Genomic DNA, 26960 nt, shown 5'->3' on the forward strand with positions numbered 1-26960 from the left:
GGGTGGAGTGGGGTAAATCATCTTACATAAAAGAGGCAAGAAAGAGCTTTTACAGTGGAGGGGAAGATGAGGGAGATGTGGAGAATGCTTGAACCTTACCCTCACAGGAGTTGGCTCAAAGAAGGAATAACCCACAGTCAGTTGAGTATAAAAATCTCTCTTACCTTACAAGAAAGTTGGAGAGGAAGGGGATAAGAGACAGGAGTGGGGCTGATAGGAGGGAAGGTGGAGTGGGGGAGGCAGTAGTGAGAAGCAATTTTTGAGGACTAGCAAGGTGAAAGGAGAGAGAGAGAGAAGGATAAATAGGGAAAATTGTAATCATAACTATAAAACTTTTTACAGCAAGTTTCTCTGTTAAAGGCCTCATTTCTCAAATATATAGAGAATTCAGTCAAATTTATAAAATAAGAGCCGTTCCTCAATTGATAAATGGTCAAATGACATGAGCAGGCAGTTTTCAGACAAAGTAATCAAAACTCCCTATGGCTGTATGAAAAAAAAAGTTCTAAATCTCTGTTGATTGGAGAAATGCAAATTAAAATAACTCTGAGATACCACCTCACACCCATCAGATTGGCTAATATGAGAGAAAAGGGAAATGACAGATGTTGTAGGGGATGTGGGAAAATTGAGATGCTAATGCACTGTTGGTGGGCTATTTTGAACTGATCCAACCACTCTGAAGAGCAATTTAGAACCATGCCCAAAGGGCTATAAAACCACGTATATACTCTTTTACCCAGAAATACCAGTACTAGGTCTGTATCCCAAAGAGATTAAAAAAAAAAGGAAAAGGACTTATATGTACAAAAAATATTTATAGCAGCTCTGTTAGTGGTGACAAAGAACTGGAAATTGAGAGAATGTCCATCAGTTGGGGAATGGGTGAACAAGTTGTGGCATATAATTGTGATGGAATACTATTGTACTATAAGAAATGACATGCAGGGTGGTTTCAGAAAAAAACTTGGGAAGTGCAAAGTGAAGTGAGCAGAATCAGAACATTGTACACAGTGACAACAATATCACATGATGATCAACTGTGAATGACAGCTATTCTCAGCAATACAGTGATTCAAGACAATTCTGAAACATACCTTTTTTTAACCATTCTTTTTTTTTGGGGGGGGTTGTTGTTGTTGTTTTGATCTCTGTTATCTTTTGCAACACAACTAATATGGAACTATTTTTTGCATGACTGCACATGTATAACCTATGTCAAATTGCTTGCCTTCTCAACAGAGAGGGAAGGGAGGGAGGGTGGAAGAGAATTTGGAACTCAACTTTTTTTTTAAATGATAAGAAATTGTTTTTACACATAATTAGGAAAAATAAAATATTAAATAGGTTATTTCTATGAATTCTCTCTATTATTCTAGATTTTCTGAAACTGAAATATTGATTTACTACATCATATATAAAAAGAATAATGGACTTGGCATTATAAGATTTAGGTTCAAATCCTGACTCATAATTAAAATTGGTTCCTTTGTGGTATCCTTGTTTCTGTCATGTGTGACCTTTGGTAAATCACTTAACCTTCATAGACCTCAGTTTCCTCATCTGTAGAACAAAGGGGTTGGATAAAATGGGCTCCTTTCAGCTCTATATCTACAATCCTACAATCCTGTGAGTTTCTTTCCAGATCTGAGTCTATGACACCAGGATCCTACTTGTGTAATGCCTTTCGGTCTTATGGCAGCACCATGGATAGAAGAATCTCTGCTATCCTGCTGATACAAGAAAACTACAAGCAAGCCTAAATCATAGTTTGAGTCTTAACAAGGTAGATTATGGTATATATAAACCACCCTCCACCCCACCCCCCACCCATAGTCTCATTGGACAATTGAGTTGGAAGGGACCTTAGAGACTGTCTAGTGCAGGGGTTCTTAAGCTAGAGGTCCATGGACCTACTGGATAAATCCCAAAAGTCTGTGAACTTGGATAGGATAAAAAAAATTTATTTCAATACAATTGATTCCCATTGTAACCCTATTTATTTCATTTTTATTAATTTAAACATATTTTCTAAGAAGGGGTCCGTAGGCTTTACCAGACTACTGAAGGGGTCCATGACAACAAAAAGGCTAAGAATCCCAGTTCTAGTCCATCTTCTTCAAATGAAAGAGGGGAAAACAGACTCAGAAAGGACAAATCATTTGCCAAAGGTCATATAGTGAGTTGATGTCAGAAGTGTCTGACTCTAAAGCAGGTTTGCTTTTCTTGAGATGTTGCTTATGCTCTCACAGGCTGTTCAGTGTCAACTGTGCCAGATCTCATGAGGCCTTGTACAACCCAGTTTCCAAAGGAATGAGATGAAGAAGCACATCGTAGTCATTTTTTAATTTAATATAGTCCTTTTTGATGACCCAGAAATGATCAGCCTAGGCTTATGCATTTGATCATCAAGGAAACCCTTCCGGCCCTGCAGGCCAAGAGAATTGTTAGAAGTCCCTGAGACCATTTAACAAGGGCTGAAGGCTCTGAAGTCCAGAGTCTGTATGTGAGGGATCATCAGATAATTTGTCAAGTCAGCACTGCCTCTCTACCTCTGTCAGCTGAAAGACAGTCAAGGGCACAGAACAAGCCATGCCAGGAAATGCTTCTTCTTGTTCAGTTGTTTCAGTCGTGTCCAACTCTTTATGACTCCATTTGGGATTTTCGTGGTAAAGATACTGGAGTGGTTTGCCAATTTCTTCTCCAGCTCATTCTACAGATGAGGAAACTGAGGCAAACAAGGTTAAGTGCTTTGTTCAGGGTCACCCATCTAGTAAGTGTCTGAGGCTGGATTTGAACTCAGGTCTTCCTATCTCCAGGCCTGGAATTTTATCCATTGCACCAGCTAGTTTCCAGTAAATACTAGCCCTGGATAAAGATCTCCATTCTAGATAAACAAACTGCAAGGTGGCATTCAGCTTTCATATCTCAACAGCTTGCTTCTGACCAAGTACCCTATAACCATGGGAAAGATACAATAATATTATCATTGAGACTTCCCACTGAGGTGGCTGTCTACACTTGTAAAAGAATTTTCATACCCATTATTCCATATGATAATAAGTGTAGTGGAAATCCATATTTGTATAGAACTTTGGGGTTTACAAGTGCTTTTTTCAACACACCCTTCTGAGGTGGGTAGTATTTGTGGCATTTTCCTCATATTATCAAGTCTAGAACAGTCATTTAGCTGCCTCAAACACTGGCCTTGTCTGAAAATGTGGATCCTTGTGTACCCCTAGTCCATTACCATTAGATCACTGACCCCGTGAAGGAGGTAGTACTCATGTATTTATTGCTGTTTTATGTAGGAGGAAATCAAGGCACAGAGGAGAAAAGTGGGTCAAGAAAAACAACTTTAAAGTCTCCAAAGCCAGGGGAAGTATTCATTTCATGAAGTCAGGCCTAACCCTCAAAGAATTATGAGAGAAGAAGTTGACTTTAGGCTCTGTGGGGGGTTCATTTTCTCACTCTGCTTGGTTTCCTGAGCAGTAGCATTGTTATCACTAGTACTCCTCACTCAGCATCCAAAGACAGGAAGGTGAGGGACCTTAAGTGATTGGCAGAGGAGCTATTCTCTGACTTTCCCATTAAGTTCTCTTGGGGAGGACTCCTAAGAAAGATGGAAGTGAAAACCAGTGATTAATGAGGACCTAAAGAGTTAGGCGGGCCAAAGAAAATCAGGGAAGATGCCATGATTCCCGTGAAAATGTGCAGACTAGTAGCACGTGATCGGCCAAATTAGTGTGTAGCACAGATTGCATTTTCTGCTGCAGCACTCCAACACTCTTCCATCCACTAAGGACAGTCAGTCAGTACAGCAGATAAAGCATGAGGCCCAGAGACCAGAAGACCAGAGTTCAAGTTTGGCCTCAGGCACCAGCTGTATGACCCTGGGCAAGTCATTTACACTTATGTTTGCCTCAGTTTCCTCAACTGTGGAATTGTTGTGGGTATTATAGTAGCACCTGCCTCACGGGTTGTTGTGAGTGTTTGTAAAGTTTGTAAAGTGCTTAATACAGTACCTGGCACATACTAGGTGCTTATTAAATACTTGTTTCCCCCTCGCCTCTCCTGAGATTACAGTCCAACTAGTCTACATATCTTGTATACATGCAATTGTTTACATGATCTTTACCCCTTTAGAATGTGAGCTCCTTGAGGTTAGAGGATATTTTTACTTTTTTTTTTTTGCATCCCGGTGTGCCTGGCATGTCGTAAGTACTTAATAAATGCCTGTTAACAGACTTGCTGACAGCGAAGCTTCTTCCAATCAAAGGTATCAAAGCCCCAGCCTAGGTAATAAGGTGGCATAATGGTTAGAGCTGAGGACTTGGAGTCAGAAAGACTCAAATTCAAATCCTGCCTCAGATAATTACTAGCTGTGACCCTGGACAAATGACTCAAACTCTCTGAATCTCACTTTCCTCATCTGTAAAATGGGGATGTTAATAGTACCTACTTCACAGGGTTGTTGTGAGGGTCAAATGAGATAATATGCAAACCTTAAAGTGCTACCCAACTCTTAGTTATTAGCCATTATTAATATTATTGTTGGTAAAGGGCAGCAGCAGGGGACAGATAGCCCAAGAACCTTGCAGGGCTCATGAAAAGTTGCTCAGCCATATTGATACCACAGAACACCATCTGTACTATTGCAGGCACCTTTGGGGGATGGGATGAGGTGGACATAGTTATTACCGCCTTTTTAAAAAATAGATGAAGCAACTATGGAACTCGGTTCCAGTTTCCCCTTTATGAGAGTCTGAAAGCATGTCTCTAGGAAGTTGCTTTGCTTGCAAATTTTGACAGCTCTCCCTGTCTCCCCAAAGCAGTGAAAACAATTCTTCTTAACATTTGTCTCCCTCAGCTTAGAACGTGATCCATCTCCTTCCTGACTTGCCTGAGATGTACTCTATCCCAACAGCTTCTTTAAAAGCCTCCCATCGCCACAGACATACTGGATTCCGGAGGTGCTCTGGCTTAGAGCTCCATGTTGGGTTTTGCCCTACATAGAATTAAATCTTTTTCTTACTCTTGCTATGCTATCCTGGCTCTAGCCTCAGCTTCACACAAAGGAAGAGCTCCCCCTGCCCCCTACCAGATACATCTTTTGTGTCCCTATCAGCTGATAATGACCAGCCCTCACTCATTCCCCATGGCATGTCTACTTTCCAAGATGCTTCATCCTTTGACCTTCCTCAGAGTCATTACCATTCTATGAAATCATTTAGCCAGACAATGGTCTGAGAGATGCAGCTGACTACAGGATGGAGCCTGGAAACATCATTAAAATTGGCTTCCTCACTGTCCCCTTTGTTTCCTCTGTGTGAACGGTTGAAACCACTGCCAGGGTGAGGTATGTTTTTTGTTCCTTGAAGTTCCTCAAATTCCTATGTTCCTACTATGCCATGGGTGGAAGTGGCAATAGTGACTTAGTCCAATCTGTCTTCCTCACACCCTTCCTGGCCATTCCAGTGGTCTTGAAGACACCTTTGTGTCCATATTCTCAGCCTTGCTCTCATTGGCATCTCATTTCAACAGGTGTTGGTAGGACTTTGAACACAGTGGGCACTTAATGTTTGTCTACACTTGCACATTCCCATGTGAGGGATGCAACTAAATAGCAGTTAGCATGGTGCCATGCACATAGTGGGTGCTAAATAATTGCCTATTGACTGACAAGTACAATAGGGGCAAGCAGAAGCACATTTAATTAACCCCACAAGTACTCGGGATTACTAGTCAGAAATCCATATAGGATCTATGTTCCTTTGCTGAAAAATGGTTGTCTAAATTTCCTCTTGTTTATTACAGACATAATTATACCATATCTTGCAAACATATAGACAAATGTTTGGAGTTGTATTTTATTTATAATTTTTAGTGACACATTAGACATCCAGGGCCCTACGTAGCTATAGTCATGGGCAGCTTTCCTTGACACCCAGGTATAGAAGGCCTTCATTTGGCCCACAAGGAATTCAGAATAGCTGGAACAATCTAAGCGTAAAAGTTTTAGCACATTTCATATTGCTGATGCTAAGTCCCTATTGATTTATATTTTAAATAGCAAATCATAAGGCAGTTACTATATCCTTGGGGATAATTTTTGAAATATGTCTCCTTCATTGATCAGATCTATAACTTTTCATCCAAAAGGTTATTCATTCATCTAGTAACAGCAGCCCTGGACTGACTGTCCATCCACTTTCTGAGTCAGCACACCCTGGAAAGAAGTGCTCCTCTTGCAAATTAGGTCCCATACTGGAAGAGCTGTCCCTCAACACAAGACTTCCTGGCCTCATACTCATTGTTACAGCACTTGTATAGGGATTAATCAGGCCTTATCTAGGTCCCACCTTTACATTAGGGTACTGTAAGGTAGTTACCAGACCTTGGTGTGGTTCCCAATGACTATAATGACATGACGTTAGATAATTGATATTTCCTCTTGGTTTCGCCAAAAGAGATTGTTTGACCCTGTTTCTTTTTTCTTTTCTTTTTTTTCTTGAAAGCCAGCTGCTACAAACATATTTCCAACTGTCTTCTCAGAAGATGCCTGTTCCTAAAGGTCATTAGCATTCCTGTCCCAGCTAACTAGCAGTCCTTTATTCGGAATCGTTTGAAGCCCAAATAATTCATGAATTCTCTAGATCCTATTTTATTTGCTGAGCAGAAAGGATGTATTTCATAAAATCTCTTTCAAGGCAGCAGCATTACAATACGCAGCTGAAGAAATCCCCTTTGGGTGGAAATTAAGCTCTACAGAGAAATAAATGAGAAGGCAGAATTTTGGCAGCAGGGGAGTGAGCATATTTGGCATAGTTCTTTAGGGTGTAGGGAATATTTGGAACATGTACAGCATCACAGTGTAGAAAAGGGATGAGTGTACAGATCTTCATAGAAACAAAGCAGGAAACAAGCATTTGTTAAGCACCTACTACATGACAGAACCTATGCTAAGTACTTTATAGATATCTCCTTTGATCCTCACAACAACACTGTCAGGTAAGTACTGTTATTATTATTATTATTATTATTCCTATTTTATAGTTGAGGAAACAGACCTGGCCAGGCTCACACAGCTAGTGTCTGGAGCCTAATTTAAACCCAGGTCTTCCTGGCTCTATCTATTATGCCATCTAGCTACAAGAAAAGCATTTCTTATGGGTTCCATGTGTTCTAAGGATTCCATGGCTATTTAACCATGTGATAGTACCCATTTTTATTATCATTATTCTGTTGCTCCAAAGTTTAGTCAGGGACATCTGAGAATGGAGATTGAGACACCAAGCATTTAAATACTGTTCCTGTGGTGGATATGTATTCTGTTTTAAGAATAAGGATTTCTAAATGAGACTAGTCAGGTACCTAGCCTCTCAAAATCTTAGCCCAGAATCAATACCTTTGCCATTGTCCATATAGGAAAAGTCCTATGTCCCTCAAGAAAGCTAAGGCACACCCTGTCATGAGGATCAAGTGAAAAAATGTCTGGGAAGTAATTTGCCTTTCCTTAAAGAACTGAAGTTCAACTATTGGTGGTGGTGGCATTAGTCTTGTACACCACATCAGTTTACATGGAGTTCAGATAAAATCAGTTCTGGGACAGACTATCCTGCCACAGAGGCTGTCTGGTTTAATGAAGAGAGCTCTGAACTTGGTGCCAGAGAATCTGAGTTCAGTATTAAGCTCTGCTACTTACTTCTGTGTGACCTTAGGCAAGTCACTTAAGCCCTTGTGGACCTCAGTTTCCCCATCTGTAAAATAAGGAGGTTGGACTAGGTGATCTATTGGGTCCCTTCCTCTCTAAAGGTATTATATATTTATATGTTATATAAATGTATATATACATTCTTTTATATTTAATATTCTGTGGATTATTCCATGAGAGGACAGAATGACTGCTTTTTGAAAATAAATGCAAGTGAAGAGAGGCAACATGGTCTAGTCAATAGGCAGCTGGCTTTAGAACCAGGGAGGCTTGAGTTTAAGCCTTGCCTTTGATACATATTGGTTGTGTGACCCTAGGGAGTCTCTGAAGCACTCAGTGCCCCTAAGCAACTCTCTAAATTTCTAAGCTGCAGAGAAGGTGCTGACCTTCATTAGTAAAAAGAGTTTCTTCATCCCTATAGAGATGAAATCAGAGGTCTAGTTTTCATCCTATCTTTTGTAATTGAATCTAAATATTGGAATATAAACTCAAAGTATTATAATTACACTTACTAAAACATGAGATTAAAAAAAATCTGTGAAATTGTTTGACCTCTTTAGAGGAAAAGTGTTGCAGGTCAAGTCCTATACCAGGGAAATCTCCATCATGAAGAAATTTCTAAGTTCTCATCAATTGCCTATTTACTCCAAGCAATCTTTGTTATAACAAAATTTCAGTATGAGGAAAGGATTTTAATGCCCTCTGACAGTCCTCTGTAATGGGATCTGACCTTCTATAAATCTCAAGCTGTGCTTACTATTAATGTTTCCTTCCTTGGAGAGTTTACAGTCAGAGAAAGGGTATAGAATAGATGGAGAGAGAATAAGTAGAGAAGCAGGAATGTGATTAACAGGATTTACAGTGAGTACTGACAATGGAAAAAGAGCCCCTTGACTAAACCCTGAGCCCAGCAATGTCCATGGTAGAATGGGGAGGAGTCACGGTCAGTTGCTGTGGGGGTGGGTGGTGGGTGGAGAGGGTCTCGCAGGATGACCTCATTAAGATGAAACGTGAAATTGCAAGAGTCACTTCAGATAAGATCAGAACAACTTTCCTGTCCCAGTGATGTGACATTATCAGGTCTGAGATGATAGGCTATGCACATGCACAATTTCGTGATTAACAAGGCAGAGTCAGCACACGCAGGCTGGCAGTGTTTTTGAGCCCAAGATTGCCTGGAGCTGAGCATAATTAGTACTCATTTTCTGCACATGAGAGAGCCACATTAATACTGAAAGAACGAAGTTTCTCATTGGAAAAGGAAAAAAAATATATTACTTCAAATATTACCTCTAATTAGGGAATGCCCTACCAGTGGAAAATTAGGTAAGGAAGTGACAATTATGCTATTTCTACATTAAAAAGAAAAACACCACTGATGGAAAAAATCAAAAACAAAAAAACTGAACCTTAGAAGGCTCCATGGCCTCTAATCCTAGTTATCTTTAAGGATGACTTTTCTAAGCACCTATATAGAAGCCATGTGAAGAACTGGTCACATCTTTCTCTCTCTCTCACCCACACCCTTTTAAAAATGGCTCCCTATTGCCTCTGCAATAAAATAGACTTCTCAGCCTGACATATAAAACCTTTCACAATGACTCCCATTTCCCAGTTTTGTTTTGTATAGTTCCTCTGTGTTCCAGTCAAACCGGCCCACAAGCCATTCCCCAAACACCACATTTCAGGTCTTACTATGTTCTGGGAAAGAGCATTGAATTTGGAAGAAAGGACTTGAATTCAAATCCTGCCTCTATAAGAAGTTGGCCAAGTCTCTCAAACTCTCAGGCCCTCAGTTTCCTCATCTGTAGAATGAAGGAGTTGGACTAAATTGTCTCTATTATCTCTTCTAACTTGATACCTATGAACCCCTAATCTACAATCTGATAATCCTGCCTCCCATACCTTTGCAGTAGCTCTCCCTAGTATCTGAAATATGCTACTTCCTTACTTCTACCTAGTCAAATCTCTATTTTCCTTTTAAAGCACAACGCAGGTTCCACTTCCTCTTACACTAGGTCTTTTCTGATATCCTATTGGTTTCTACTTTTTCACTCCTGAAATGACTTTGCAGTAATTTAGTAAATGTGCCACTCAATGGACTTAAAAGGAGAAACAACCCTCGTTCTTGCTCTATCTCATCCCCTCTTTTGAGTGTGTCAGGACTCTCTTGGACTTGGTAGGGAGTGGTGGTCAAAGAGAGGAAGGATATGTAAGCTATGCCTATAGGATTCTCCTTATGTTTCCATCTAGAACGTCCATCAAAAAAGGAAATGAGGCTAATTTCGCAGAATGTGTTCTTGAAACCATGTAAGCTCTAGGCTTTTCTAGATATTCACTAACCATCTTTTTACTAATATGTTTGAATTTTTTAAAGCTAGAAGTCAAACTGCTTTACTGACATATAGTTTTCAGATTCTATCCCACCCACCCGCTTTGGAAAACCAGGACATTTTCTCTTCCTCCTGTTGCATCTCATTTTCCATGGACTTTCAAAGATCATTAGCAATGGCTCAGCCATTATACCTGCTGGTTCTTTCATCACCCTGGGGTGGTAGGTAGTAGGGGTATTTTATAAACATGCAAGATGAGATTCAGAGCAATTGGGTGACTTGCCTGGGGTCACACAGCTCATAAGTTCATGTTGAAAAACCAACCCCAGTCTCTACAGACTCTAAATCCAGTTTGATGTTATACTAGGTTAAATCAATTCTGTTCAATGAAAATCACATGAATGAAAGTCATATATCAGTTGGGTGACCTAGAACGTGGAACTTAGTTCTGTCCCATAGCATGGATGCTATGAAATAGTTCAGTTGTAATGTTTTCAACAGGAAATATCAATGTCGGCCTAGAGCGATAAGCTAACAGTCATTGTAGCAGAGCATCAAGTGTCCTTGTATCAGCACATCCTCTACATTAGCTTTCACTTTTTTTAAGCCAGTCTAACTCCAGGTGGTGCCTGTTAGTACAGCTGGACTTGATTAACCGTTCCATTTGGAAAGTTAATTTTCAGTAGTTTTTAATTCATAGCTAAAAGCCCTCTGCATGTTTGAAAACTGAAAAGACTCATTATATTCTATTAGCATACAACTCTCTACCTTGCACCTGCATGGTTCTTTCCAATCTGAGCATTTTATACACCTTAGCTCATTAACCCTGAACACCACCACTGTGAATGAAGTAAGCACCACTTTATGGGAGCGATCCAAGGTCAAGAGGCTAACTCACTTGACCATTGCTAGAGTCAGGGATAGAAAATACACAGAAACAGAGTTAAAATTCAATATTCTCATCTGGTATCCTTGAGTCAACCCAAAGCTTACTCATTCTTAGTTTACTTAATGTTTTAAACTCTTTTTTCCCTCTACTTCTTTATAGTATACCTCGAGGGATTTAACCAATTAGGTTTCTCAAGCAGATAAGCATTTCTTGAGACTCCCTGGTTGTGTTACATTTTAAATAACTCAAAGAGGAGGAATAAATTCACATTCTCTTCTTTCCTTATCCTGTACCTTTCCACAAAATGATTCATGGAGGCATAAACTTCTGGAGTTGAGACTTTAGAGGTCATGGAGACCAATCTTTGCATTTCTGAGAAGAAAATTAAGATCCAGAGAAATGAAGGGATTCACTTGGATTATACAGCTGGTTAGTGAAAGGGGTGGGACAAGAGGACCCAGGCATTCTGATTTCTAGTCCAGTACTGTCCATGCAGCTTCATGTAACACCACAACAGGAAACATTAAGTGTCTTGGAATTGGCTGAAAAAAACCTCCTTTGGGATTGGGATAAAATAGCAAACTAGCTCAGAACCTAGCATTTAAGTATAAGGCTAACCCAGTGGGAGAGGGCTGCCCAGCCATGCCTGAGAGGAACTCCTTGGGAAGTAGAGCCTCGGTCTCCTCCCCTTTGTTGACTTTGTGAACTGCAAAAGGATGGAACATTTATGCTTCCCATTAGCACTCTATCAGTGTCCATGGAATAACAGGGGCTGATGGCAGTGCATGGAGTGGGAGCTGAGGTCAAACTAAACACTGTGAGGAAAGGCAGCTTCTGTGTTTTTCATGGAGACCAGGAGAAAGCATGAGAGGGCTTAATGGCTTCCAGCAAAAGGACTTTCAGGAGCTGTGTTATCCCATTTTCAGCAAGTGCTCTAAGCGGGTGCCTGCTTTTCCCTGGACTCAGTATGCACTTGTGTAAGAGTGTGCGCTTGTTTTGCCAGCATTTTTTAAAAAATTGTATTAATTCATTTTGATTTATCAACAATCACTTCCATATGCTTTTGAGTTTAAAATTTTTCTCCCCCTTCCTCCCCACCACCCTCCCCAAGATGGCACACAATCTTATATAGGCTATACATTTACATTCCTATTAAACATATTTTCACATTAGTGATGTTGTAAGTAAAAATTAAAACCAATAGGAGGAACCATCAGAAAGAGGAAACAAAACTCAACAGAAGGGGAAAAAAAACAGCAGTTCAACTTCCATAGTTCTTTCTTTGGATGTGGATAGCATTTTCCATTTGCCAGCATTTTTTGTTTGTTTTGTTTTGAACAACTTTTCTGACTATATCAGCTTAGTAAATACATATTCTAAATGATAACTGTTTGGTTAATTGATGCCAACTGATAATTAATGGAGAAATACTCCCATGGGGGCTTACAAACAATAGCATTAGAATACCACCACCACAAACTCCTAAGGCTTTCCTAGAAACATGAGGGGAGTAGTAGTAACTGCCTTCTGATGACCCAACTTGACAGTGTGAGTAAGGATTGGGAAAATAGTCCCAGACTTTATGCTTCAAATAGATCAGTGTAAACTTGGAGGGAGGTTGTTGATGGAGTGCCTTCATAAAACTGTCCTTGACCCTGTCCCAGTTTAACTTGGTTTTTTGTTTGTTTTGTTTTTAATGCAATAGCTTGTGATCCCATGAATTAGGGGGTTTCCAGTCATCACAATCTCAATTGGAATCTCTAGTTCATTGACAGCAAAATTAAAACTGATATGATTGTAGGCTATATTAAGACAGGCATAGTGTCCGGATCTAGTAAGATTATAATCTAGTGAGATTGCTCTGGTTAGGACACAACTAGAATATTCTGCTCAGTTCTGGGGTTTGTATTCTAGGAAATAGAAGATTGACCAACTGGAAAATAGAGATGAAGGTGGTGAAAATATTCCCTGTGAGAACTGACTGAAGAAAATGGGAGTGCAGAGATTGTGAAGGAGATCTGGGAGGGGAGGATTATAGTTTTGAAGTATTTGGGTATAACTATGAACAATGGGTGCATGTTGAAGAGAGCCTAGATATAAGGATAAAGACTCCCTACCAGTTAGAGCCAATCTAAAGTAGACTAAAGTGCCCAGGGAAGTCATGGGCTATGCCCAATAATGGAGGTTTTCCAGTATAGCTGGGATGACCTCTTGTCTGTGACACTGCATAAGAAATTCCTGGGGAGTTACAGCCCACTCAATGACCTCTGATTACAGTTGAAGGAACTGGCAAAGTTTAGCCTAAAGAAAAGCAGACTTGATGGTGGTAGTAATGGATAGTGGCTGAGATGGAACATATAGCTAGTTTCAAGTATGTGAAGGATTTTTTTTTTAATGTGAAGAGAGATTAACCTATTTTTGCATGGTTCCAAAATGCAGGAGAAGGTGTAGTGACTAACAATTGAAGAGATATAAGAAAAAACTTACTAATATTTAGAAGTGGCTCAGCACAGAATGTAGGTTGCCTTGGGAGATAGTGGTTACCTTTCTGGAGGTCTTCAAGCAGAGACTAATGGTCATCTGTTTGGGATATGGTAGAAGAAATCCATTTTCAGGTATGAATTGGACTAGTTGACTTCTGAACTTTCTTCCAACTCAGATATTCCATGTATTTTCTTATGAAAATTATGTTAGACACAGTAGGTCATTTCCTAAACCATCCTACAAAACTGTATTTAACTTATAATGTACTTGAATTATAATGGTGCCACCAGTTCCATAGACCCTCCCCACTCACCAGTCTTAAATTCTGTGATTTGTTTTTCTTGGTGGGGATGGAGCTGCTGGGTGACTTTGAGCAAGTTACTTAACGTTTCTGTGTTTCAGGTATCTCATCTATAAAATGGTGATGATACTTGAACTATGATGTGGAGCTTTGCAGTATATTCACTGCTGCTTTATATATGTACTCTGTTATAATAAACTGCCATTTGAGGAAACGTAGAAGGTACTTTTACTTTACTAGCCGTTATTATCTATGTAGCCATCAACTGAGTGGTAACTTAACCAAGATGGGTGGTAAAATGAGTAGTTTAACTGCAGTTCTTCCATTTGTGCTTGCCACACTTTTCAGAACAATATGAAGACACACACCTATACATAGAAGTAAAAAGGATTAAATCATTTGATCCCAATTTTCTTTTTAAATGATTTATTATAAACTTAATATTAAACATCAATACAGCTAATTAAACTGACTTTGCAACTATTTACAATTAAATAAATGATTTTCAAAACATAAAATGCCATCCCCTTTTTGTCTCCATCGGGGTTCTTTGTCAATTTGTTCCTATTCAATCTTCCTCTTACAGAGTCACAATTAAGGTGTACTATTATTTTTCTGATTAGTTTTTGCATTGGCCTGATTTCCACAATGGCCTTTTCTGGTTTCGTTGTATTCCTCATACTTCAAATACATTTACACACCAGGATTTGGTCAACTATTCCCCTACTGTTGGATATTTGGTTGCTACCATTTTTGTTTGTTTGTTTGTTTAACAATGGACAAATTGTTGTTTAGAAAAACCTCAAACAGATTTTTGTTGTTGTGCACAGTTGTTTCTGGATGACACTTTTAACATTCCCAACAATGGAATTGTTGGGTTAATTTCTGTCAACTTTCTTCGATGATTAACACATTATTTCATGCAATCTGAAAGCACAAAGTTAAATGAACAGGAAGTGAAAGCTTATGATGGATGTGTCCCTTGCAGCATTTAGATGTCTTCCACTTGATTAAAAATTCTGAGTTCCTCTTCACTGAATTGTTTAGAGCTTTTGAGCAGCCAGCCTCGGTTCTGATGATTAAAACAAATTAGCATCAAAGATCCCCTGTTGAATGAAGAATCATTAATTGGGAAACATGCAATGCTCCTTAATTACCTTTAGAACAGTGAGAGAACAAATAATGCTGGATTCCAGAGGGGCTCAGGAGCCTACTCCGAAGCACACTGCACCGTGGGTACACGCCATGGAGCTGCTTGAAGTAAGCAAGAGCCCCTACAGCCGGGGGGGAATATGAATGCAAGCCTCAGTAAACACATTGTGGATTGCTTATCGAAAAGAAAAATATCCAGGTAATGACTAACTGGAAAGGAGAGAGAGGAGTCAGTTTATTATGTTGATAAGAGCTTTAAAGGAGTTTTTATACATGCCAATATTGACTGAGAAATAAGGAACAAGCTGTTCTTTATTGATACAAATTTAAGTACTTTGCGTAAAATATTTCCGGCTCAGAATCACTTGACAAGATGTCAGACACCTGTGGACAGATAGAGCAACTTTACAGTTTGAAGTGTAACAGAGAAAAAAGAAGGAAAAAAAAAGCAAAGCACCAAACAGAAACAAAACTCCACAAAAACCAGCTGAAAAGGAAAACTACAAAGTATGAGGCCACAGCTCAACCATTCCTCACTTCAGAAACAATCCTATAAAATCTTTATTTTCTAGCTACAACTCAGGTTCCACAGGTCAGTGCAGTGTGATCCACGTATTTATAAGAAATCCCCCTCCTCCTTGAAGATGGTCCAGGAGGCACTTTATGAAAGAAAGATCAACTTCACTTTGATAATCCATCCATTTAGGCAGTACTGGGGTAAAGTTTTCCTTAAACTCCAACACATGTCAAGTGCATGTGTCTGTTGGTGTGTAATTTTCAGGTTGCATAGAATATATGGAAGAGCATCATAAATTAGCTGGAAAGCCTTTGAGCAATGACCTCATTAAAGTCCTGTAATCCATGGGGATGTCAGTCAGGGAGCTCATCTTCTCTTGGGCAAAGTCACAATTTAAAAACATTTATCAAACTCCACATATAGGTAGCACTTGGAAAATGACTGGTGATAATAAAACTCTGACCTTTTATGACACTTTGCATCAGGGTATCTGAAAGCTAAGTAAAATGATGAATTCTCATAGCCTCTCTGTGAGAGTAGATGAGTATTATACTATCCATTTTGGACAAATGGGAAAACTGACATGTCAACAGTCCAAGAGTTTCATAATAGATTAGTGGAAGAAAGGGAAGAAAACTTTGGTGTCCTCATTTGTAGTTCTATACCTTAATTAATAGACTGAGATTTTATAATATATTAAGGAAAAGATAAAACAGTTAGATCCATCTCAATTCTGGCTATTTTTCATTTAGATAGTTTCCTGCATGGTTCTCATAAAATAAGGAAAGAAAAACCCACTATGATATTGTTATAGATATTTCAATAGTTATCCTAAGCTTTGATTTTATATTTTATTATGCCATCAGCACTTCATCTGGGAACTTAAACTTTCTTTTCAATTCTAGGAAACATGTTCTAATTTCACTATCAGTTGGATTAAATGGCGTGTAAATATTTTGGGGAAAAATTTCAAAGTGTGAAGGAGGGAGAGCTGTCTGATTCTGTATGAGCCACAAAGGGCAATGGTTAGCAATACTCACCCCAAGATGAAATAATTGCCAACATCATGATTTTAAGGAAATACAACGAATGTGGCCAAAATTAGAAGGAAAGCAGGTTAACTGGGAAAATTTTTATAGCAGGCTTCTCTGGTAAAGGTCTAATTTTTGAAACATAAGGGAACTAGGCTAAATTTATAAAAACAAGAGCCATTCCTCAATTGACAAGTAATCAAAGGATATGAACAAGTAGTTTTCAGAAGAAGAAATCAAAGCTATCCATAGTCATGAAAAATGCTCTAAATCACTAATAATTAGAATGATGAATATCGAAACAGCTCATAACCATGAGATTGGCTAAGACAACAGAAAAAGAAAATGACAAATGTTGGAGGGGATTTGGAAAAATAGTTACACTACTGCATTATGGTTGGATCTATGTATTGGTTCAGCCGTTCTGGAGGAACTATGTCCAAGGGCTATAAAACTGTGTAGACCTAGCCATATTGCTACTAGGTCTGTGCCCCTAAAGAAATCAAAGAAAAAGGAAAAGGACTCATATGTAAAATATATATTTATAGCAACTCTTTTTGTAGTGGCAAAGAATTAGAAACAGTGTGTGCCCATCAATTGAGGGATGGCTGAACAGATTGTGGTGTATAATTGTTATGGAATACCATTGAGCTATGAGAAATGATGAAGGGGATGGTTTCAGAAAAATGTAAAGACTTGTATAAGCTTATGCAGAGTGAAGTGAACAGAATTAGGAGAACATTGTACACAGGAAAAGCAATACTATAGCAATCAAATGTGAAAGACTTAGCTACTCTATCAATACAATGATCCTTGACAATTCCAAAGGATTCGTGAGGAAAAATGCTATCTACCTCCAGAGAAAGAATTGATGAACTCTAAGTGCAGATTAAAGCATATTCTCCTTCACTTTCTTTATTTTTCTTGCATTTTTTTGCAACATGGCTAAGGTGGAAATACGTTCTGCATAAGTTAATATGTATAATGGGTATGATATTTTATGTCCTCACAATGGGTGGGGGAGGGCCTTGAGGGAAGAAGAGAATTCAGAACTGAAAATAAAAATAAAAAAGTTAAAGTGCTTGATCTTTCTTTACAAAAAAATTGAAATATAATGTAACCAAATCTTTAGATCAAACCTTACAAGCTTTTAAGTTTTATATACAGAGTTAGATTGATCCAAGAAGAAATCAAAGTTATAGCAGTTCTAAAATCTATTAATGCAATGTAGGAGAATAATAATGTTAAGATTATAGGCTATACAAAAAAAAGGGGGAAATTGAAATACACCCATCAATTTTCATAGACCTATAAACTCTGGAACCTATATTTTAAAAGAAAACAAAATTATTTTCTATCCCATAGACTTCACCTCGGGCAATGTCCTCAGGCTTCCTAGAAATGCTAATTGTATAAACTGTTTTGAATTGGTTAACATGAAAGCTAATAGCAAAGCCATCCTGTAGATATTAGAAAAGGCAGCCATGCTACTAGGTAATTAACTGTTTGCCTTTACCATGAAGGTTTGGCCTGTAGAAACACCCCCAGGACTTCTGTGACTCCTTATAAATAGAACCATCAGGAGATGAATAGACTGTAAGTACCTTGAGGGTGTGGATCATTTTCATATTTGTCTTTGTATCTCCCAAAGCCCTAGAACAGAAGCAGGCATATAGTGGATACTTAAATGTTTGTTGAATTGGCTTATATTGGAAAATAATACAAGGATTTTTTTTCTTTAATCACTACCCTCCTGCCCTTCAATAGAAAATAATTACTGCTTTAAATAGCTGATGCAGAATGTATTTTTTCCTATGGAAAGGTCAAAATGAACCAGTAATTTTAGAGAAGTGTTGAATCAGAGCAGTCACTGAGTGATGATTTTCTTTACTGAGATAAATGGTTACTCTTTGTGTGTGGGTTTGGAGGGGGGAGTGTAGTTATTTTTTTCTCCTCACAGGGGAAAGACAGCTTCAAATGAATCTAGTGTTGTGATTTTCATTAGGGAATAGTCTTGATAAGTAGAATATCCTGGCTACCATTATATATGTGTACTGCAGATATTTCATTTTGGAGTTGAAATCAAATTGTTTTAAGCTGAGTTGGTATTTTTATTGGTGTCCTTCCAGCTGGCCTTCACTTTAAAGTGCCACCGTATTTCAAACAAACTGATCTCCTCAGGAAAAAAAAATCATTGCTGCCAACCAGCATTGTTACAGGAAAGCACAAAGCGAAGAGGATCTATGAAACATTTTCTGTTTGCTTTTTAAAAGCACCAGTGTGTCTCTTGGATAGAGCTCTTTTTCCACTCTCAAAGATTTACTCTTGAACTTGACTAACTGATGAACAAGGTCAAGAGAGCTGTTTAACAATAGCAGAGCAGGCTTAACCTAATGGCCTAGTATTTGATATTAAGCCTTATTTAAGATACTGGAAATCCATGAACCTGAAACATGTCATGGGAGGAAAGAACAAAATATAGCTGGGAATTATTAGAAGAATTACACCAATGGGATTAATTTCAGCTTAATTGAAAAGGGAGTTTTGGTATATAAATATATGCTATGTTGGGACAAACATTCTCTTTAGAATGAACTGATTCTTGTAGAGTATTACTGAATCCATACCCAGACATACTGATAGTAAAAGTAGAAAAATCTATAACCATATTTTACTTTTTTCCTTCCAACAAACACCACAAACCGTCACAACATCTAAGTGAGGTAGGTTGGCATTTTAATCCCATTTTCTTGATTTAGGACCTGAAGAAAGGAGAGGTTAGATAACATGCCCAAAGTTGAAAAAAGATCTGGCATATGAATTGATAGTAAAACTTGAGTTTCTCCTGACACTAGGTCCTGTCCCTCATACTGGATAATGTGGAACTTTCAGTAACTATAGATCATGGAGCAAACACACTTATGCATCTTGAGACATCCTTGTGCAAAAAGAGGTCATGCAAATATAAAGATATTATATGAATTCACTCATTAATTTTTTTATGATATATTCCAGACATTCCTCATGCATACAGGTAAGGGGGCTTTATCTCAATTAACCATGCACACAGCCACACCTAACTTTTTTTTAAAGCCAGTTATTATATTTAAACAATTCTGCCTGAGTGAAATGGCTGCTATCGCCATAAACAGGAATGGTTGAAAACCAAACCAAAACAAAATATAATGGGAAAGTACAGATGTTATGATTAGGCAAGTATTGCGGATGAGGTGTTTCATTGGTTTTGGCTTGATGAAGAATGCCAGGGAATTAATCTTACAAAATTGAAGCCAAATTTTTTTTTTGATCAGCTCTAGACATCGTGGAAAAACAGAGTGCCTCATTCCCCACAGACTGAGCTTCATTTTATCCACAGGCAGGAGGTGGTTTCTGTGAAGTAAGTGTGTCCTCCAGGGAGAGTGAGTAAAAAAAGTTGATGATTTCTAGAGTTAAACTGATTCAAAACAATAAAAAGTCTGTGTTTTAGATATTTCTATTTAGCGTGAACATCCCCATAAACTTATTTCAATAAAGCCATGGCCCACTTAATCATCATCAGACTTTGGTTGCTATGCTTGAAGAGTAGACCCAATGGCCACTCCCTTCCCAAACCATTACCTCCACAGTTGCAGAAGGCGCCTTAATGGCTTCAGACACATTTGGCACCTGGCCTTGTCAGCACAGGTCCTTTTTGGCTTAAAATGCCTTGTACCTCAAGGGCTATCTAATAAGTTTCCCTTCATCCAAGGCAACCCTTCATCCAAATGACTCCTACCTCATAGAATCATCGACAAAACCTCATGTTTGCAACTAGCCCTCAAAAGCTTCCTAGTCCATAGGAATAAGAATCACTTTGAGGTGCCCAACAAATAGTCACCTACCATCTGAAGACTTCCAGTGAGAAAGAATGACAGATGTAGAGCTAGAAAGGCCCCTTAAATGTCATCTAGTCCAATGCATGTTTTACAAATGAGGAAAGTAAGGCCTGAGAAATGAAATGGACTGAGAGGTATAAAAAGAGGCCAAACAGACTGGAATGCATCTGTTAGGCTATCATGTGTACCTTTCAATTCAGGAGAGAAAAAGTTGCTGGACTTGGAGCTGGGAAGACTTGAGTTCAAATTCTACCTAACTTGCTAGCTGTTTGACCTTGGGAAAGCCATTGAATCTCTCTTATCCCCAGTTTCCTCATCTGCAAGAAGAGGTCAACAATAGCACCTACCTTACAGGGTTATTATCAATATCAGATTATATTTATGTATGTGATATATGTGCGTGTGTGTGTGTATATATATATATATATATATACACACACACATATATATATACACACATATATATGTGTGTGTGTATACGTATATATATACATATATACATATATATACATATCTCTCTCTCCCTATATATATATATATATATATATATATATATATATATATATATATATACATCACTTTGCACTATATAAATGTCAGGAATAATTATGAGAAGGTTGGAGTGGTTTTTTTTTTTCCCAATATGGGGAAGGAAGAACCCACAGTGAGAAGAAAGTGGCTGGCCACTTCCTGTGGGGTATCATATAAAGGTCAGATAGAAAACCACCAAAAAAAAAATTGGCACAGGTGGTGGCAATTTCATTATTGACTCTGAAATTAAACAATAGGATATGTCAGTTTTTAGAAAACTCTACAGCTCCTGCCTGTGCTAAACTCAGAGGAGTTTGACAAGCACTTGACTTTAGTATTAATTAAGAGCAATTAATTTAAAGAATGCATGTGTTACTGTGGGCAGAGACATTTATATTTATAGCTAACCTCTCTTTCTGTAACCAGGACAGGGACACTGGGCAATTGGTCTCTTCTGAATTAGGCCCCTGTTCTCACCCACGAACAATCTTCATGATGATGATTGCTCATTCCACCATTGAATGAATCTGAGGAAAAGGCCAAGGATACAGGATGAATGACAGTCATGGAGATTTCTCTTCTTTCACAGGTAAGGAAATTCACTCATACAAATAGCATTAACCAAATTTTATATGATAGGAAAGTGGATTTTACAGGTTCTTGGTTATTGTGCCTCTTGTACAGTAAGGAAGAAGAGGCCAAGAGAAATATGACCTTCATATAACTGAAGTAGAAAGATGCAATACTTGCATTTCCAAAAAAAAATCTTTAAAGCCCTTTTTGTAACTCATTGAATGTCAAAAATCCAGTCTCTATAGTATGTTAGAACTTTTTTAGTTTTGACCTCTGCATATTTCTGTGTAAGGGAATTACAATGATGATAGCACTATCAATTAAAAGTAGCAATATGTGCAAAATAAATATTTTAATGAAAACAAATATTTAAAAACAATTATACTGCTTATGTTCCTTGGAAATGAGGGAGCATGGTAAAGACTTCATTATTAAAGGGGAGCTTTTGTAATACTGTAGAAAAATCCATCTTCACCATAATGAAAATAACTTTTGAAGTTTATAAAAATGAAGGAAGTGAGAGAAAGAAGCAATTCACTTGAATAGATTGAAGATTTGCATATATTATATATGTATAAGGTAAATATACATGTTACAACATTCAAAACAAATTATAACAAAATTATGAGTTTGCATTTTCTTGTACCCTTCAATCTGTAAAGGAAAACTAACTTTAACAGAAGTTTGAGTTTAATGCAGTTAGTATATGGGAAATAGTAATTTGACAAATATCATGATGAAGTAAACAATTTAGAATAGGGAGATTTAGAGATATAATCATAGTCACTGTTGATCCAGTCATTGATGGACATTGTTAGAAATTTCATGATTTCAGAGGTGACCTCTGATATCTCAGATTAAATTTGATCTTAACAAAACGGTTTCTTCTATAATATTTATGTGCAAAAAGCTCCTGATTGGAAAATCAAGGAAAAATAACTTTTGACAAGAAATCAATCATGAATTTGGAAAACAACTTGTGGAAATAGGTGAACAAGTATCTGAGGGTCACTCAATAGTTATAGAACTAGGTTTTGATTAAAGCCAATTTTAAAAGTCCTGGCTATTTTAAAACCTAGCAAACTCATCTGGAGTCATATTTATCCCATATACAAGAATTCTTAGACTCTTTTCAACAGTTCTTCCAGGTTAGTTCTGACCACTTCATTGCATTTAAATAATCAATACTTTTTCACACCTGCAAAACCACAAAACCTACGAACTAGAACAATACTAAGGTGATTTACAATTATTTCTAGGGCATGTGTTGGTAAGAGAACCGATTATTTAAGGCTGTTAAAATTTTGTCCCTATCAATTGCATATTTTCAATAGCCTAACATCTGGTCTGATAAACAAGCAAAATATCCATGCTGTGGACAGACAGCTGCTGGTCATTCCTAGAGTCTTTTCAAATGAACATGTCTGAGGATGCAGAGTTCAGTTATTAGGGAACTCTTTGACATGTTATGAGAATGTTGCATAACGAAAGTATCATTGTTACCACAGTATAAGATATGCATTATGGCCTTAGTCAACCTAATGAAATATCTAACTGATGCTTGTCAGTCTTAAACATTGTCATACAGAATATAATATTGAAAAGTTCACATTTTCAAGTTATGTGAACCAAGGTGGATTTTAGGTAGATGAAAATCATCTTTCTCTCAAGTGAATAATGCCATTATCTCAACCTCTCCTAACGTACAGTTAACTCAGGTTCCCCCATGAAACCTACAAAACTATGTCTTTGCTATTAAACTATGTGTTATGAAAACTTGCAGAATAAAACAAACAGTGCAACCACATAGTTCAATTTTTAAGTGCTTATTTTTGTCATCACTGGTCATGTCCATTTATCTTTTCCTTCAGCAAATCTTCATTTAAAACATCAAAGAAAAAAAACTGTTTAAATGTTTCAAAGATAGTAACACTCAGTGACTATTTCCAGTAAAAGTTTGAAAAATAAGCCCATTTAACCTTTTTCTATGGCATGGAACAACAGGAGTTCAAAATAATCATTAAAAAAATCACAGGATATTGATGGGATTGTTCTAAGGAGGAGTATTATTTTAACGCATGAAAAAGGCTCAAACTGTCATGCCAACATAAGGGATACACATTATTTATAATCCGTAAATGTCTGGTTATAGAAACAGTGATAGTCATGATTAGACACAACCTAACAGTCCTGCGTAAGATGTAACTATGTATCATATGAGCCATTTCTGATATGTTTGTACATTCAGTACTCAAAATTAAGCCACATCTCTGTGTAAAAAATGGCATGAAATAAGCACAGAAGTTCACAACAGGGTCTTATTCTGTTAGTGTACCACCATGGCATGCAAATAACTATGCAGTCAATTGGAAACAACAAAATGTCATTACCTCCCTGAAATCAAAAGAAAATGGAAAATACTGATGAAGTATTGAACGTCAATTATAATTTAAAATCTTTTCTTCTTTAGTAAAATTGTTATTTATAAGAGGCATGGACTCCTCTGCTGCTGCTCTCTACATGAAGTTGAGAAATTGCAATTCCAATCAAGCTCTAGGAAAAGTACTGAGCTTGAATCAACTGCTGTCGGCCACATGAGAATAAGATCCAGTTCAACTTGAGTTATTGTAAAATCCTTTTTCTTTTCGTCTTGGTTCAGATGTTTCAGTCCTTAAGAATACAGTGAGTGTGGGCCCATAAGGAGTTGTGTTAGCTGTAGCCAGTACTCTGGTCATGGAGGCCCATTCAGTATCTCGGACTCATGTTTAGAGGCAAGAATGCTGTTGGCATTGGCGACCAAATGTTCTTCTTGAATCCTATTCTAAGTGAAACAGTTGGTGGCATGGGGAACTGAGGTCACATTGTAAATTGGGATGTATCGGCTTTAAAATATATAGCTCACTGAGTTTGTGGAAGGTACAGAATTCAGCAACTGGGAGAGGAACACCAAATGAAGATTGTAGTTTTGGCAAAGCTGCAGGCAGGTCATTTTTGGCGTGAGGCAATGATTCTTAGGCAATTAAAATATTTCCATACTGGAACAGAAGCGTGCACACTTGTAAAATAACAATTTATACTCTCTTTAGGTTTGAAATGTTGGAGGCTGTTTTTGGAAAGAAGGGAGAAATTGATTGCTGGACAGGCTTTTCCATGCTCTATCAGCTCTGATAATGAGTTAGTCAGTTGGCATAGAAGGCAGGGATGTTCTCTTCACTCAGAATTCTAATAAGCCTCTGGTGGAAGGGCACATGGTCTCCACCAAACCTGGCTCATCCGAGTCTGCTTTCCAGTTGCGTAAATAATCTTCATGTTCCCAGACTGTTTTCTGATGTACTATGGCCCTATAAAAGAGGTTAATGTAATATCTACATTCTACTAACTTAGTGATTTGCTCTCACAATTACAGTGAGATAAACCAATATCTAAAATCCATAGCAATGGGTTCAATTCCTGGTTATGTTTGGTTAGTCTAAATTTGCTTATATGGAGAAAGTGGTATAATTCTGACCATTCAGGAATCAAAAACATTTTTTTTTCCTTTCAGTTTTGTAACAGTCCCCCCACCCCCAACCCAATAATTATACTTATCCCCTATCCTCATTAGGAAATAATCTACATACAGCTTTTCCCATGACTGATACAAGTGTATCTCTGATATGCTTAAGGTTAATGTAAAAATGGACTTTGCTGTTTGTGAACTTCAATTATGTTCCTCATAGAAGGTCATTTCATGTCCTCATTTGGGCCCACAAGTTCTAGTTTGGAGTGCACATGTGAAAGGACCAGGACTCTGAACTTATGATCAGAGATTTTTGCCTCCATAAAAACTGAGGCTGTGGGATAGCTTTCAATGGAAGCCATTTGAAAAGAAAAATAATACAGACTATACAAGTGCAGTTTCTGGACCTCAGACACAAGTTCCTTGACGTGTTGAAAGGTGATGTTTTCGATTTCGGACACCTGAAGACTTCTCTTTACTATCCGCTGGCTTCTGCTGTGAAATGTCTATGAGGGCACTGGCAATTGCAAGACCTAGAAGAGAAACAAAGAGAAGACCTTAATATTCAATCGTATCATACTAAAGTAGATTACAATCTTGTTTTGTTTCTTGTTCTTTTCCTGTAGGTTATCTGTCAAATGAATATCACTGTGAAGATTAAAGCTATCAAATACATTTTGTATTATCCAAAATCCTTCTACAGCGATGTAACCTGGTAGTTTTTTTTAAAAAGGCAATATTTGTAGCATGAAGAGAGGATCAAATATCTTGAAACTTTTTAATTAATTAATTTATTTTTATTTTCAACATTCACTTGTATAAGCTTTTGAGTTTCAAACTTTCTCTCCCTCCCTCCCCGCCTACCTCCCCGAGATGGCATGTAATCTGATATAGGCTCTACATATACATTCCTATTAAACATATTTTCACATTAGTCATATTGTAAAGAAGAATTAGAACCAACAGCAACAACCACAAGGAAAAAGAAACAAAAGAAAAGAAAAGAAAAAAAAAGCAAATAGTATGCTTCGATCTGCATTCAGACTCCATAGTTCTTTCTTTGGATATGGATAGTATTTTGTGTCATGAGACTTTCAGAGATATCTTAGATCCTTGCACTGCTGAGAAGAGCTAAGTCTATCAAAGTTAGTCATCACACAATGTGGCTATTACTGTGCATAATGTTTTCCTGGTTCTAGGAGCAAACATCTTTTTAAAAAATCCTTTTGGAAATCAACACTTAATGTTTGACAAAACATCACATTCAGTTGTTCCAATGGGATTACCCTTTATTTTTTACATCTGAACATGAGTTAATCTTGTGGGTATAGAAGCAATGATATTCTTCAGGAAGGAGACTTCTGAGTCATATTATACAAAGAAAAAATTTTAATTAAAAATTAAAATGCTTTAATTTTTGACATTTGCCTAGATGTGTTCTCTAGCATAAGAAAAGGAATATTCAAGTTACCAAAAGAAAATCTTTACTAAAATGGTCCTTTGTACCCAAATAAGACAGTTTTTGCTCTCAACAAACTTACATTCTAGGTAAGGGGAGACAACATATATAAAGGAGTAGTGGCCAGAGAAGGGTAATTCACAGTTAACTGGAGGGGGAGGGGTCTTTGAAGCAACTTTCTCTGATAGAGATCTCACGTTTAATACCTATGTAACTGATTCAATTTCAGAAGAATAGGAGTCATTCCCCAATAGATAAGTGGTCAAAGCATATGAACAGTCAGTGGGAAGAAATCCAAACTATCAACAAGTATATGGAAAAATGTTCTAAATCTCTAATAATTGGAGAAATGAAAATTAAAGTAACTTTTAGGATTTCACCTCACGCCTATCATACTAATAGTGACGACAAAAGGAGAAAATGACAAATGTTGTACAGGCTATGGGAATGTAAGTGTATTACTGGACTGTTGGTGGAACTGGGAATTGAATCAGCCGTTCTAGAAAGCAGTTTGGAAATATGCTCCCAAATTTACTAAAACTCACATGCATTTTGACCCAGCTATGCCATTAGGAGACCTGTACACCCAAAGAAAGCAAAGA

At 37.7% G+C, this 26960-nt stretch overlaps 1 protein-coding gene and 1 long non-coding RNA gene across 3 annotated transcripts in view; one reads left to right on the plus strand and one right to left on the minus strand.

Moving 5' to 3' along the window:
- Window positions 1-6882: 6882 nt before the first annotated feature.
- The window catches only part of LOC110209537 (uncharacterized), a 40088-nt gene continuing 20010 nt past the window's right edge, over window positions 6883-26960 (plus strand). For both annotated transcript variants that reach the window (XR_013485249.1, XR_002324851.2), the window contains exons 1-4: window positions 6883-7011; window positions 17945-18017; window positions 19733-19818; window positions 21254-21416. This is a non-coding gene — a long non-coding RNA (uncharacterized LOC110209537). The remainder of the gene's footprint in view (window positions 7012-17944; window positions 18018-19732; window positions 19819-21253; window positions 21417-26960) is intronic.
- The window catches only part of ATRNL1 (attractin like 1), a 1198805-nt gene continuing 1195508 nt past the window's right edge, over window positions 23664-26960 (minus strand). The window contains 1 exon segment of the mRNA XM_020988143.2: window positions 23664-25432. Coding sequence (XP_020843802.1) covers window positions 25308-25432 — 125 coding nt within the window. The 3' untranslated portion in view covers window positions 23664-25307.

Source organism: Phascolarctos cinereus, unplaced genomic scaffold (assembly GCF_003287225.1).
Source record: "Phascolarctos cinereus isolate Bilbo 61053 unplaced genomic scaffold, phaCin_HiC Scaffold_3;HRSCAF=262, whole genome shotgun sequence".
In the NCBI taxonomy this organism is placed as follows: domain Eukaryota; kingdom Metazoa; phylum Chordata; class Mammalia; order Diprotodontia; family Phascolarctidae; genus Phascolarctos; species Phascolarctos cinereus.